This window comes from Delphinus delphis, chromosome 10, assembly GCF_949987515.2.
Source record: "Delphinus delphis chromosome 10, mDelDel1.2, whole genome shotgun sequence".
Taxonomy (NCBI): domain Eukaryota; kingdom Metazoa; phylum Chordata; class Mammalia; order Artiodactyla; family Delphinidae; genus Delphinus; species Delphinus delphis.
Window position 1 is genome coordinate 40,721,525 of NC_082692.2, and position 14,230 is coordinate 40,735,754.

Consider the following 14,230-nt stretch of genomic DNA (forward strand, 5'->3'; position numbering starts at 1 on the left):
GTGGAATTTGAACAGGATAACTGAGGAGTCCTTTAAAGACAATCGGAAGATAATTGCAAAATATGCATAAATGCAGCAGGTGAGACTATACAGTTAGTGTGAAAAGGGCCTGGAGGATGACAATGACCAGTGAGGCTCAGGTGATGCTGCAGTGTGAAAAGAGCCTGGTGTTTATACTCTGCATGGGGCAGATCACATACAGCATCTTGGGTCTAGTTTTTAAGAAGGACATTGACAAACAAGGGTTCCCACAGAGGAGGCCACGAGGACTGTGAGCTCACTGGAAACTGGGAAAAAGAGAACAGCTCACGGAACTGGGAGCATTCCTCCTGGGAAGAACACGAACTCAGAATTTTTGAGCCAAAGGGTCCTTATAGATTGTGTAGTTCAACCCCATTCCTACCAGTCATACAGAGAGGAAACCAAGGTCTAAAGACTCATCTACCTGACAAATCTATGTGTCCTGCAGAAACACTGCAAGCTGGGCCTGGGCGCCCACCTGTCAGGGTGTTAGTGGGACATCCCTGCTTGCAGGGAAGATGCACCAGAGGACTTCCAGAGCCCCATCAGTTCCATAAGTCTATGATTTCTATGGTAGGGAAACATCATAAGGTAGAAAGAAAGGAAAAAGAAATGGGGGACTCAGAGGAAAATGGGGGTCCCCTCCTCCTTGGTCCCCTTCTCCCCTAGGCCCCCAGTTTCCCCTGCAGCTTGACCTTTGCCTTGCCCATGCTGTCTGTGTACCCTGTACTCCCAATACCTTGTTGGGTTTTACTGCCCGCTGTAGATTCTCGATCCATTTGTCCCTTTCGGCCGCAGAACGACAGGCAAAACATTTTGTTCCTGATGATGTTGTTACCTAGAGAGGGGTGTGGAGGTCAGTTGGAGCTCTAGAGGGGTGATGACTCCCAAGGACTGAGAGTCCATCACCATCTCTTCCTCCCCGGCCTATCCTCCTTTCTCTCAGCCCCAGAGGCTTCTGTTTCCTTGATGTCCCCACCTCTGCCGCTTTCTCCAGGACTCTCTGCCCTCCCCCTCCGTGACCCCTGCCCTTTGGCCCTCCCCAGCCCCCTACACCCAGTACCTCAAAACAGAACTCCTGGCCCAGGATGGAGCTGTGCACTGGCTTGATAATGGAATCTTCATCCAGGTTGAGCTCCAAGGCCTCGGCCGCACTGCTAGGACTCAGCAAGGACTCGTGAGAGTGCGACTCCTTAAAGCTCTGCATCAGCCGGGCCCTAGCAGGCGGGGGTCCAGGAGGGAGAATCAGGGCCCCACTCTGCTTACACACTCACAGGCTTGCATCACCAACCTGACTCTAGGATGGAGACCTGGGGAAAGGGGCTCCTAAACCCACTTCCCACATGGACACAGACACAGACAGAAAGAAACCCAGCCTATCCCCGGGGAAGGACATGAAGGATGTGAGAGAAATGAGAACACTTTAAGAAATCCCCTCCCCTCAGCCCACCACCTAAGGGGTTGTGAGGACTGGGGACACCTAGAAATATCTCAACCCAGAAAGGGACCATGGGAGAAAAAAAAAAAGAACAGGTGGGCCTTGGACACTTCTAGGTGGGACTTCTATGTGACACCTCCCCCGCCAAAACCACAGCTTCAGTATAAGGGGAAAAAGGTGGGAGTAAAGAACCAGAAGTACAGGGGCTTCCCTGGTGGTGCAGTGGTTAAGAATCCGCCTGCCAATGCAGGGGACACGGGTTCAAGCCCTGGTCCGGGAAGATCCCACATGCTGCGGAGCAACTAAGCCTGTGTGCCACAACTACTGAGCCTGCACTCTAGAGCCCGTGAGCCACAACTACTGAGTCCATGTGCCACAACTACTGAGCCTGCGCTCTAGAGCCTGTGCTCCGCAACAAGAGAAGCCACCGCAATGAGAAGCTGGCACACCGCAATGAAGAGCAGCCCCCACTCTCCGCAACTAGAGAAAGCCCGCGCACTGCAACGGGGATCCAATGCAGCCAAAAATAAATAAATAAAATAAATAATTTTAAAAAGAAAGAAGCAGAAGTTCAAAGATGCTGGTCTGGGCCTTGGCACACAGGTAGTGCCTAAAAAGCACTTAATAAATCCAAAAATGAACGAGCTAAGAGGACAAGTTTTAGCAGAATCATGGGAAAGAGTGAGGGAAAATCATAAAAAATAGAAGAAGGATTTTGGGCAGAAGAGTGACAACGGAGATAAGGGACTGAAAATGGGGACTGGGGAAGAACAGATAAGGCGAGAAGGAGAAAAGGAGGAGGGAAAGGTGTGCGCAGAAAGACAGGATGGGAGAAGATGAGGAGAGGCCACTGGAGAGCTGGATGTGGGAACAGAGGTGGGGGACGGGGTTGGGGGGGGACGAACTTGGGAAAATTAGTGCAGGAGGGCAGAGGTGAAAGGCACTGAGGGGAGTGGAGGCCGGGACCACAGGGAAGGCAGAAGGTGAAAGGCACTGAGGGGAGTGGAGGCCAGGACCACAGGGAAGGCAGAAGGTGAAAGGAACTGAGGGGAGTGGAGGCCGGGACCACAGGACAGTTTGCTCGGAGCCGGCTAGGGGATGAAGAGTAGAGAGCAGTAGGGAAGCGGGAGGGGGAGCTCGGGTGTGGGAGCCTCCATGGAGCTATTTATAGCAGCCCCGTCATCTTGGGCTCTGTTGCCGTCAGCACAACGCTCCCCCGGCCCCCCGCCCCCGCGGCCAGGAATACCAGGCCCTCACACCCCCCCTCCCCAAATCCAGCTCCGGTGACATGGGAAGGGGGAGGGGAAGGTGTGACTCACCTATCCCAACCTCCCCTACCTGCCCCATCCCGGGGGCGGCCAGACACGGGGGGAAAGGAAGGACAGGGTTCTCCCTGGGGCGGGGGGGGGGGTGGACTGGGTGAGGGGGAAACCCAAAGAGGGACCCCAAAGAGCAGACCACAGGAGCAAACAAGATTTCCTTCAAGCCCAGCCTCGGAGACAGTGCCCTCTGGACTTCTCTGCGGGCTTCTTCCTCAGGCTTCAGTCCATGGATTAACCCTCCAACCTCCCCTCCCCAGTCTGTTGACCTGCATACCCGTGCCACCTCCCCTTCTCTGTCACGCTCTACGCTGCACCTTCTCTCCTCCATAATACCTGCCAGCCCCACCCCACCCTACCACCCTTTCCTCATACCCTCTACCTGGATCACACTCTCCCCTCCTACCAACCAGCCCACCGCCCCTTCCCTGGATTCCTTAAATGTTCCTCCCAGGCTCCGTCACTCCTTCTCCGTCCTTCTGTACAGCTCCTTCCATCCTGGGCTGGAGCCCATCCTTCTGACGGTCAGAAGAGTCCATCCCTCCTTGGCTTCACCTTCACCCCCTTTCCTGCCCCGCTGCTCACCCTCTCTGGGCACCCTGCACCAAGCCCCTCTCCTGCTGCTCCTCTGTTCTGACCCCTGTCCCACCACACCTCTCAATCAATCTGAAGCCGTCAAGCTCTACACTCTGAGAACCCCCACCCCTCCAGCCTCACTCTGGAGGCCCCTACACTGCATCCAACTCATCCCACCACGCTCTAGCCCACCGCTCCAAGCCCTGTACCGGTCATGGTCAGCACTTCGGAAGCGAGGCAGGATCTGGCGAAAGCTGCTGGTCCGGTCAAGTTTGGGTTGTGACTTCGTACGTTTGATGGAGCTTTTTAGCCTCCGGCTCAGAAAGCCTTGCTGGGTGGGGGGGAAATGGGGATAGGTGTGTTTTGGGGTAGGGTCAGTTCTACCTCCTCACCGCTCAGCTGGTAAAGAGTCCCTGGATGAAGGTGGGATGGGGGGAAAAGGGAAATCTCTAGAGGCTAGGAAAGGGGGATAGGAGCCCTGCTACCAGTTTGTCTTCCTGTGCTCTCATGGATGCGAGTGTACACACACACACACACACACACACACACACACACACACACACACACACACACACACACACACACACACACACACACACACACACACACACACACACACACACACACACCAGCCTGGAGAAGGCGGGAGGGCTGGTCTGAGAAGCAGGGGGGCAGAGCCAAGAAGGGGGAAACCAAAGAGGTGGGGGCACACACACACATACTCTCTCTCTCCCCTCCTTCCTCCTTTCTCATAATCCTCAGGCTCCCGCTGGGGCTGGAGGGGAGGGGACCCAGCTGAGCCACATCTGGCAGGCGCCTTCACTCACCGAGGGCCGAAAGGGTGCAGCGGGGGCGGCCTCCATGCTGTACTGCTTCCCCCCTGGGACGCTCTTCCTCCTCGAGCGACCCAAGTGGTATTCTGGAGGGGAGAAGAGGGCCGGAACAGAAGTTGGGGAGGGGGTTGCCGTTAGCCCAGGTTTCCACCCCTGGCCCCAGCACACTCGCCCACCTCCCTCTGCCCCTTAGCTCCAGCCTCACCTACCCCCCGGAAAGCAGCAGGAAGAGCAGCGGCGGCTGAGAAGCTGGCGGCGGGAAGGAGGGGGCAAGGAACCCGAGCCGGAGCCCCCGGAGGGGGACGGGGTGGGAGGCCTTAGGCCCATGACTGGGGCTGGGCCTGGCAGTCAGCAAAGGGGCATGGCTGAGAGGGTCAGTAAAACTCCAGGAATAAAGGACACCGAAGATCCACAGAACCTAGGTCCTTGGTGCCCACCCCCCCAGGAAGGGGCGAGCTGGTGGGGAAAGTCGGGTTAAAGGTCATTGACCAGAGGCAGGCCTTCCTCCTCCCTCAGCTGGGTACAACTTCCACCTGGCCCCTACTCCTGAAACCCCTCTCTGTCTGGAGGGCCAGAGCTACCTCCCATGACCCCCTCCCTGGACTGGAGGGGTAAGTCTTGGAAGGGACCTGTGAGGAGTGGAAGCGGAAAAAGCCTGGGGACAGAAAATTCAAGGAAGGGATGGGGGGGAGGGGAGAAGGGGCTGGTTCCACGTGCACTGCAGTGGCAGGGACTCAGAAGTGAAGGGGGAAAGGGGAAAAGAGAAGAATGCAGGGGAACGGGCAGGGAGTGGGGAAGATGGGCAATGGGGACTCGGGGTACTCCCAAGTGAGGGCAGGGAGAGGAGGAGGAGGGGAGATGAATGCCGATGAAGCTCAGACTGCTCAGAGTCAAGAAGGGTGGCAGCTGGGAGGAGGGAAGCTGAGGCTCTGCTGCCAGGGAATTTAGAGGGGCCAAGTGGCTAGAGGAGAATGAAAGTGGGGGGATGCCAAGCTCGGGCTCCAGCTCCAGAATGGCTGCCCAGGCCTGGGCTCCCCCCTCAGCCCCACAGTCACCACTGCAGCCAATGGGGGGGCAGGTGCTGCATCAGGGGCGGGGCTACTATCTCCATGGCAACAAGAAGCTACATGCTGGGGGGGGTGGACCGGAAGAGCTGCCTGTTAACCCTCTAGTTTCCAAAACAAGGGAGGGCCACAGCTACACGTTCACTGTCGGCTTCCTGAATTGCAAATCGCCTGCAAATTGCCCTAGAATCAGTCTCCAGCTTCCCTAGGCCTTTAAAACCTGGGTGTTAGGAGATGTGCACACAAAAATGTGGCTCCCATGACACAGGAACCCTTGTTAGTCCCTCAGGAACACATGTGTAAAGCACAAAAACATACACCGAGCTGTGGGGGGTACGTGCACATAAGACCCATGATACAAAAAATAAAAAAGGGATCTAGGTGCTTATGAGACATACAGGCAACTGTGAGAATGGGGGGGGGGTGCCACGGGTCCACATTCTGAGACCCTGGGGCCCAGATACCCCACAGTATACATGCTTAGACATATGTGAGCACTGCAACAGGGGAGTACATACTTGGACCCAGACACTCACATGAGAGCTGCTAGTGTGGATGTGGGGCCCGAGTCCCTCGGGCAGTCATGTGGGCAGCACGTTACAGAAGGGGACATTTAACCCAGAGACACACACAGGGCCCCCACACAGGGGGAGCCACTTTAACCTCTAAAACACATGTTTGAGTATACCATGATCCTGACCACATCAAGGTATCCCTGTATCCCCAAAGCACAAACATCCTTCATTCACATGAGAAGTACAACCACAACCACTGTCTCAGGACAACCCCTTCTTCTCCCCCAGCCTTTCCCTGACTCCAACACATGAATCCGTGGTTGCTACCAGAATACAGACAGACCAAGGAGCAAACGTGTTAATTACCCTTCTGTAACACACTCAACAATGCATCTAAGGGTTCAGAATATCTCCTTCCTAGTCTTTGCCTTTCTCAGGTCTAGCTGCCTGTCTCATGCCATGGAATGTAGCTCAGCCACTATTTCCATTGGCAAGCTCCTGTAATAAAGGCAGAAAGTCTAACTTCAAATCCACTAAAATTACATTTTGGAACTAAAGAATTAACAGAAGGAGAACGGATTTGCTAATTGGTTTGCTTGGTTCTTGAAGTAATATAACGTTATACGTACAACCAAGCACTAAGATCCAAGAACTCCCATATAAGTCAGAGGTACACGGAGGCCACATACACATACACTTACAAAGACCCTCACTGCCACAGTGAAAAACAGAGCAGAAACACAGAGGGAAAAGGGGCGGAGTGACAGAATCACAGGACATCCTGTTATTAGTGCTGCATGCAGTGACATGTGCAGAAAACAGGCACACGCCCATGTCCACACACAGAGCAAACCTGATAAGCATACACCACGATCCTGGGTCTCCATGTCCCATCCCTGCACGATGTATACACGCATGCACACGCATAACAGCCACCTACACAGACCCGTAACACAGGCATTGTGCACACACCCACACATGTACACACCCTGTATACACACACAATTGGACTCACACACACACACACACACACACACACACACACACACACAGCGAGGGCTTAGACTCCCGCCTCTCCAATCTCTCTAATCTTGCCATCACCCACAGAATCTCCCCTTGCCCTCCAATCCCCCAAATCCCTAACCTTCCCTTTGGCCTTTCTTCCCTGTCACACCCAGCTGGCAGCTCTCAAGGGGAGCCACAAAGGGAGGCTGCCAAAGCAGGTGGAGGAACAGAGTTGGACAGAGAGCAGAGAAATGAGGGGCAAACTCTGTGCTGGAAACAGGAACCTCTAACAGCAGTTCCTGCCATGCCAGGCCTCACTGTGAGCCAGCCTCTATGATGGCCTCCCCTGATCCAACCAAGCCTGATCCTACACGGCCTACACAAATCCCAACCCCATCTTGCCCTTTCTCCTCTGAGATCACTTTACCGAAGGCCTGACTCTCTCTGCCCCACAAGCTGCCTCCCCAGCTTCCAGGCCCCTTCTCCGCTGTCTCCAACCAGTTCCCCATCTTAAAACCTCTTCTCTCTCTTCTAAATCTGGCTCCACTATCTCCCACCTTCCCAGCTATTCTCCAGCTATTCTCTCTCCTGAGCTCTCTCTCCTCTGCAAGCCTCTCTCATTCCTCCTCTCCCCCAACTCCCCACTTTTCCTCTTTACCCCGCTCTTTCCCTTTTCAGCTTTTCTGTCCCCACTCCCTAACCGAGCAGGGGCTCACACCTGCTAGCCCAAAGGTGTTTCATACATGGTAGGATTCCAAGGAACACGCTCACACACTTACTCTCTCCCCCCACTTGCACACCACCCACATCCAGACACGCCCTGGACACCCATGCTGGGATTGACACAGATACCCAGGCCAATGATGGAACACACATGCAAAGACACACACTTGCCACCAGGGACACAGAAAATCCTTCTCATGCAGCCACACATCCCCACACACAGGAGACTGATAGGAGGTGAGCCCCAGCAAGGAACATGCATTCTCAGGGTCAGAGGTGACAGGTACCAGTAAGGCCAAAAGCTGCCCCACAAGCCAGTGGTCAGCCCAGCAGCCCCCTAGGCAGGAAGCCGGCAGAGGCAAGATACGACAGGACAGACTTGAAAACCGCTGGCTGCACATGTGTGCACGAGGAACTGGGCCCCCGTGTGCACATGGCACCGACACACAGGGGACACGAGCTTGGACAGCGACACACACGCGGACACCCGGGCTGCCACCTCCACCAAGGGTCTCCAAGACCACCCCACACCGGCCGCCCCCGCGCGCTCGAGACCCTGCCCCCACGAGGCCTGTCCCCGACCCCCCGACCTCCGCTGTCCCCCTCCAGTTACCATAACTCCCCCCACTCGGAAGATGCAGCGAGAACATGCGGAGGGAGCAGCTGCCGCCGCCGCCGCCGCCGCCGCCGCGGCCTCCCCACCCCCCTCCCGGCGCCCACGCACACACGCGCCCCCGCCCCCAAGAGCGCGGCGCCCCCCCACGCGCGCGCTCCTCGTCCGCCCGGCCCCGCCCTTACCTCGCACCGCCCCCAGGAGGGGTCGGGGGGGATGTCCCCGGTGGGGGAGGGGCCCCGCCCCTGCGCGGGGGAGGGGCGGGGTGCAGCGGTAGAGGGGGCGGCGCGGCCCGGCTCGCGCCGCCCGGCGCGGTGGGGGCGGCGGCGGGGCCCGGGACGGCCGGGACAGCCGAGCGGTGACGGCCGCGGGAACGGCTCCCTCCGCCGCCGCTCCCGCCGCTGCCGCCGTTGCCCGGGCCCCGCCGCCGTTGCTAGGCGACCGCTGCTGCCGTGGCCGCCTCTGTCACGAGCCCCGTCGCCCGGAGACAGCGCAATAGAGACACGGGAGGGGGACGAGGGGACCCCCAAAACCAACCGGGCCTCCCACCATCCTCCTGAGCAGGACCCCCCATCAAAACCTCGGAGGGAACGAGGGGCTGCGGCTCCACCCAGCAGAGGAGGAGCCCTGGATGCCAATGCCCCTCAAAGGTCCGGCGACCTCTCCTGGGCTCGAGAGTCCACAGCCTTTGCACAGACCTTCTCAGACCCAGGTCCCCAGGGCCCCAAAGACTCCTATGTTCCCTGCAGCACATCCTCCATGCCCTTTACACATTCCACGTCCACCTGAGAACCCCAAACGTTCACCAGCTATCAACTCTTTCGCTAAACCCTCCCCCTAAATATATATACCCCTGGACCCCCTCCCGACCCCTATTGAACCTCCAACACAAACACCTCCACATACCGTCCTCCAACTCCAAACACACATGGGTGCCCTCCCCCTAAACACACAGGAGACCCACACCAGAGACCCCAGACCCTGAGGACTGAGGGTAAGGAGAAAGAAGGCGAATATGTGGGCTGAGACGCCAACCACCGGATATATGATAAACATGCTCCACAAGCATGTGACCATTCTGGCCTCGACACACAGGTATGCACACATGTACACAAACCTTTCCCAGACATGGACATGACTGACTCCCTCTCTCTCTGTCTCTCTCACACACACAGATGTGACAGACATCACACACATTCTCTGTACACACTCCACCACCACCACCTGGCTTTGCCTCACAGAGATGTGCTACCCACACACCCCCATGGTCAGAAGTTTCCATGACAATGACACACACCCCTGGCCACCCATCCACCCAGGGTCCCAGAGCTGGCCCCCAAGGGCAGTAAGGCCTGGGCCTATGAGAAGAGGGCTGAAGGGAGCCAAGGGATGGAGACAGGCCACTGGCTCTCTCCAAGGAAGAGAAACTGGAAGCCTGGATCCCTGAGGGGAGGGGTAGCTGGTGGAAGAAAGGGGTCACAAGGGGTTGAGGGGATGAAGGACCTGGACCCTTGGTCCTGGAAGGGGAACAGAGTGGTAGGGGGCAGTAACAAGGGGGTTTCCGGGGGGCTGAGGGCGTCTCTCTGCACCTTGGCTGCAGATCTCTGTTCTCTGCCTTCATCTCCCCTCACTGTTCCCATGGAAACCTTTTAAGCGAACTTCTCAGGAAGACAAAAATCTTTTTTTAAATGACTAAAGAGGGGGGTGGAGGGGGGGCAGAAAGAGGGAGGGAGGGGAAGAGACAGATGGAGAGAGGGAGAGTTGGAGAGACAGACTGAGCACATAGCTCCACAGACAGGCAGAAAGGAGATGAGATGGGGGTCTGATGGAGATCCACCGGGAGCAGAGGGGAGAGGCAGAGGAATCAAGAGGGATAGAGAAAATAAAGAAATCGGGGAGGAAAGAGAAAGAAGGTGATAGAATTGCAGAAAACAGAAAGAGCTGATAAGAAGAGGGGAAAAGGGTAAAGAAAATAGGGAGGGTCCACAGGCCATAAGGTCTGGAAGAAGAATCAGGAGCGTGGGGGTGGGGCTGAGGTCTGGGGGCAGGGCAGGAACTAGGTCATTCTTTCCAAGATCCCAGACCTGGGGCTGGGAGGGGCACGGGCAACTACACTCGGACAGGAAGCTAAAGATCTAAGGAGACTATTTTTGCAAGCACCGGGGAAAGAGTCAAACTTCGCTGCTGGAGAGGAAAAAGGGAGCGAAACAGCAAGGACCGCTGGGGCCTCTCACCCACAGCCTCCGTCCCGCTCAGATCCCAGAGGAGGGCGCCTGCTCCGCCCAGGTTCCCACTCGCAGAATTCGAGACTTTGTCTCCGCCTCCTCCCGGCCCCTGACAGCTCCTCGGTTCCCGGACTCCCCCTCCCATGCAACCCTGTCCACCTTCAGCCCTCTCCCCGCGACTGTCCGGGGCACGAGAGCCTGCTCGAGCCTGCTCGGCCGCCGTACCATGCTCGCCGTGGGGCCGCCCCTCCACCGGCACGGAGACTGTGCGTCTCAGCAGTTTGTTGCGACTGGACTCGCTCCTCCGGTCCCGGATCAGAAGGGGGTGTATCTAGGGGATGCGGGGGGGGGGGTGTCAGACCTCGCTGGCCCAGGCCGTCCCTCCTCTTTCCCTCCCCCACCAAGGAAGGATGAGCCTGCCTTTCCACCAGGCCTGACCACCTTCTGCCCCCGCCCCTCTATACTCTTTTAAGTGTCTCGGGGTGAGTGGATTTCTCTATTTCTTGTTCCCTTCTCCCTCCGAGTCTGTCTCCTTCATTCCCTTCCGTCCCACCCTCCTCTTTTCTTCCACCATTTCTTTTGAAACACCCTCCAGGGAATTCCCACAACCCCTCTGGCCTTCGCTGCTCCCTGAATCCACTTTCCCCTTGACCTTCAGTTCCTCCATTCTCCCTGTTTTCCTCCCAACCTCCCACCTCCCTCACCCCCTTCCCTCCCTCCGTGGCTGTCACGGGGGTAGCAGAAGCTGCATTTATAATCAGGATCCACAGCTTGTCTCCCTCCCACGGCCAGGCTTGCGGCCAGAATGGGACCCAACCTCCCCACCCCCCAGAGGGCTTGGTCACCTCCCCCCACCCTTCATCTCCTTCCATCGCCCCTCTCACTTCCCTTTAGCCATCACCTCTCCCTAAGCCTCATCCCCAACTCGCCCTTGCCACCTCCTTCCTAACCTCCACCCCTCCAAGAACCACCCACCCCACTAGTCCCCAGCCTGGGCTCCACAACTCAGCCAATTCCAGCTCCCTGTGGTCCTATACTCTGTCATTTCCCACTCCCTCCCTCCGCACCCTTCCTATTTCAGTCTCTGGCTACTGGTCCCCTGGACCTGTCTGTCCCCAGCTCTGTCATTCGTTCATCCCCCCACCCACTGTCCTCCCTCTTCATCCTCACACAGTCTCCAGTTTCCCCAATTCATCCTACAGACCTCAAACCCTTGGTCAAGACCGGTGACCACTAATGAATCACTCAAATGCCCCCCAGTGCCTAAAACTTGACTCCCCAAACCACCTCTCCCTTGAGTCACCGTGTCCTCCCCTGGACACTTGGACTTGACTCTGTGCCTTGGAAGCTCTCTACCCAGCCATCTCTCCACACTCACTTGCCCCCCAGATCCCTTGAAACCCTGGTTAACCTCAACTCCAGTTCTAACCCTGCCTCGCTACACCCTCCCTGACAGCTTTCGAGGCGCATCTCTCACCACCCCTCTGGTCTTGCAGGCTGCCCTATCACTCTCTAAAGCTGATCCCCAAATCACCCCCACTCCCAATCACGCCTCTGGGCGTCCACCCTTCATATTCACATCTTGTTTCCTCTGATGGATCCTCCACTGCTGACCCAGCTCCAAAGTCAGAACCCACACTCTAATCACCCTGCATCGCCGCCACCTCCCACAAGGATGCTCTGTTCATTTCACGTCTTTCACTCTGGCTAGTCCCTGCCCCTATCCCACTCTTACTCCTTTAGACAACTTCCCATACTCCCAGTTCCCCTCACCCCCAGGCATCTCTTCCCTTATATTCCTTCCCCATGTCCCTGGCGAAAGCCCTCCCAGTGTCTCTCTAAACCCTGATCTCAGCCTTCTCCATCTTCACTGCCAACCACACCCAGACCTACTGACCTCTGTTATCTTTCCTGGTACCCTGCAGCCCCTTCCCAGTTTCCCCACTCAGAGACCCCACTCTCTGAGTCCTGTACTCTGCCCCATGCCAGGGAAAGGACAGGGAGTGGACAGTGATGGGGCTTACTGAGTGGGGGGAGAGGAGAGGGTCCTGACGATTGCTTTGGAGACAATCCCTCCAAAGTGATCCCCATGTCTTTACCCCTCCTCCAAGCCCCTTAGTTTCCCTTCCCTAGCCTAACCTATCCCACAATATGAGCAGGGCGAAAACAGGAGGCACCCACAAATCTTTAGAACCATATCTCCTCCCCATCACTGTACATGGCCCTCAAAGACCCCCTGGCCAAGGGGAGAGAACACCTGCCCCTTCTGACATCCCAACCCCAATCTCAGTGGCCACCCTCCTCCCACCACTTGCCAGTGTTTCTCTTTGCCTTCTTTGTGTCTCGCGTCCCTTCGCTAATGAGGATTCTCCCCAGCCTTCTCTCCACATTTTCCCACACTACCCAGAGGTCTTTTCCCAGCCTTCCCACCCTGCTCACCTCGTCCTCATCCAGCATGAGAAGCTGGTTCCCCGAGATGATGCAGAACCGAGGGTTCCAACCAGGACGATCATATGGGGAATGAACGTATTGGGTTCGGTGCATAGGGGGTCCCCGTACATCTAGGGGGCAGAGACACACAGAAACGGTAAGGGAGGCTCTATGTATCTGGGAGACAGAGGTGTCTAAAATGGCAAGAAGAGAGTCCATAAAGGGGCAGAAGGGGAACCCACCCACCTTGAGGAGATCACAGATGGGGGTGAGGCCCCCAGTAACTTTACAGGAACAGAAGATAAGCTGCTCTATCTGGGGAAAAAGAGGTGAGGGGAATCACATCACAGGGGACTCTGGAGACTTGGCAGAAGAAATACAGAGGAGTGGTTCAGAGAGGGGAATTATATCATGACAGAGAAGGTACAAGTTGAGGCAGAGAAAGGTGAAGGAGCTCTCCAACCACTTCAGAAAAATAAAAAGGTGGAGGGTGCAGCAAAACTGGCAGAAGAAAAACACAGGGAGGTTGGTGGCAAGTGTCTGGGAAGAGGGAGGTCATCCAGATAGCTGCAGAAGACAAGGATTTGGACGTGGCACCACCCATCTGCAAGAGAGTAAGAGGAAGACTACAGAGCTGTGGGAAAGAAAGATGGGGATACAGGGACATTTGGGTCATGAGACTCTAAGAGCTAAACATCTGGAAAAGAGAGGGAGTGAGGGAACTTACCTGTTCCCAGAGTCAGAGTCATGAGAGGGCCTCCCCTCCTGCCACTCCTCTTTCCTCCACTCCCTCCTCCCCTAGCCCAACCCTGCTCGTCCTTTGGGGAAAGATCTGGTTCTGCTAGATCTGGTTCTGCTAGTGGTGGCGGGGAGAGTGGGTCTTTGTAGGCATCTGGCTGTGGAGGGGATGGGGAGTGAGGAGGTAGGAAATATGCTGTTTGAATGAATACTGAATTGATGTCTTCCCCTACTCCATGCCCGGAGGTCGGAGGAAGATTCAATACTGCCCCCTACACCACCCCCTCCCCGTCCTATCGCGTCTACACAGACAGGATGGGAGCCAACTCTACAAGTCAGGAACCTCCCCAAGGCTCGGTGAGGAGCTTGAGGAAGAAAGAGGGGAGGGAAGAATGGAAGATCCAGGCATGTGACATAAAGCGGGTCTCCCAAGACTAAAGCTGGGGTTGGGGACAAAACTTCTAAAAAAGAAGAACAGTAGACTAAGGGTCACCCCTGCTCAGAGACCCACCCCCACCCAGGGTCCTTCTTCCCCAACTTTGCTGTTCTTCTTCCCATGCCCCCATCCTTGCAAACTGCTTCCCCTTTAAACCCCAATGCCACACACCATCACAGGGACGTAGGAGACAGGCCCTATAGAAGACAGAAATCAAATTGGTGACATCAAAGTGATAGAAGATAGGCTTAAGGAATCAGAGTCAGAGTTTAGAGGAAGAAAAATCCTGTTACC

At 56.4% G+C, this 14,230-nt stretch overlaps 1 protein-coding gene across 6 annotated transcripts in view; it reads right to left on the minus strand.

Annotated features, from left to right (window-relative positions):
• Positions 1–14,230, minus strand: part of SYNGAP1 (synaptic Ras GTPase activating protein 1) — a 31,526-nt gene that overhangs the window by 15,248 nt on the left and 2,048 nt on the right. For all 6 annotated transcript variants that reach the window (XR_009520833.1, XR_009520834.1, XM_060022008.1 and 3 more), the window contains exons 2-7: positions 12,772–12,893; positions 10,558–10,663; positions 4,182–4,273; positions 3,564–3,685; positions 1,085–1,238; positions 761–859 (exon numbers count right to left, since the gene is read on the minus strand). Coding sequence is in view for 4 of the 6 variants with exons in the window: in XM_060022008.1 (XP_059877991.1) it covers positions 761–859; positions 1,085–1,238; positions 3,564–3,685; positions 4,182–4,273; positions 10,558–10,663; positions 12,772–12,893 (695 nt within the window). In the remaining 2 variants the exon portion in view is untranslated. The remainder of the gene's footprint in view (positions 1–760; positions 860–1,084; positions 1,239–3,563; positions 3,686–4,181; positions 4,274–10,557; positions 10,664–12,771; positions 12,894–14,230) is intronic.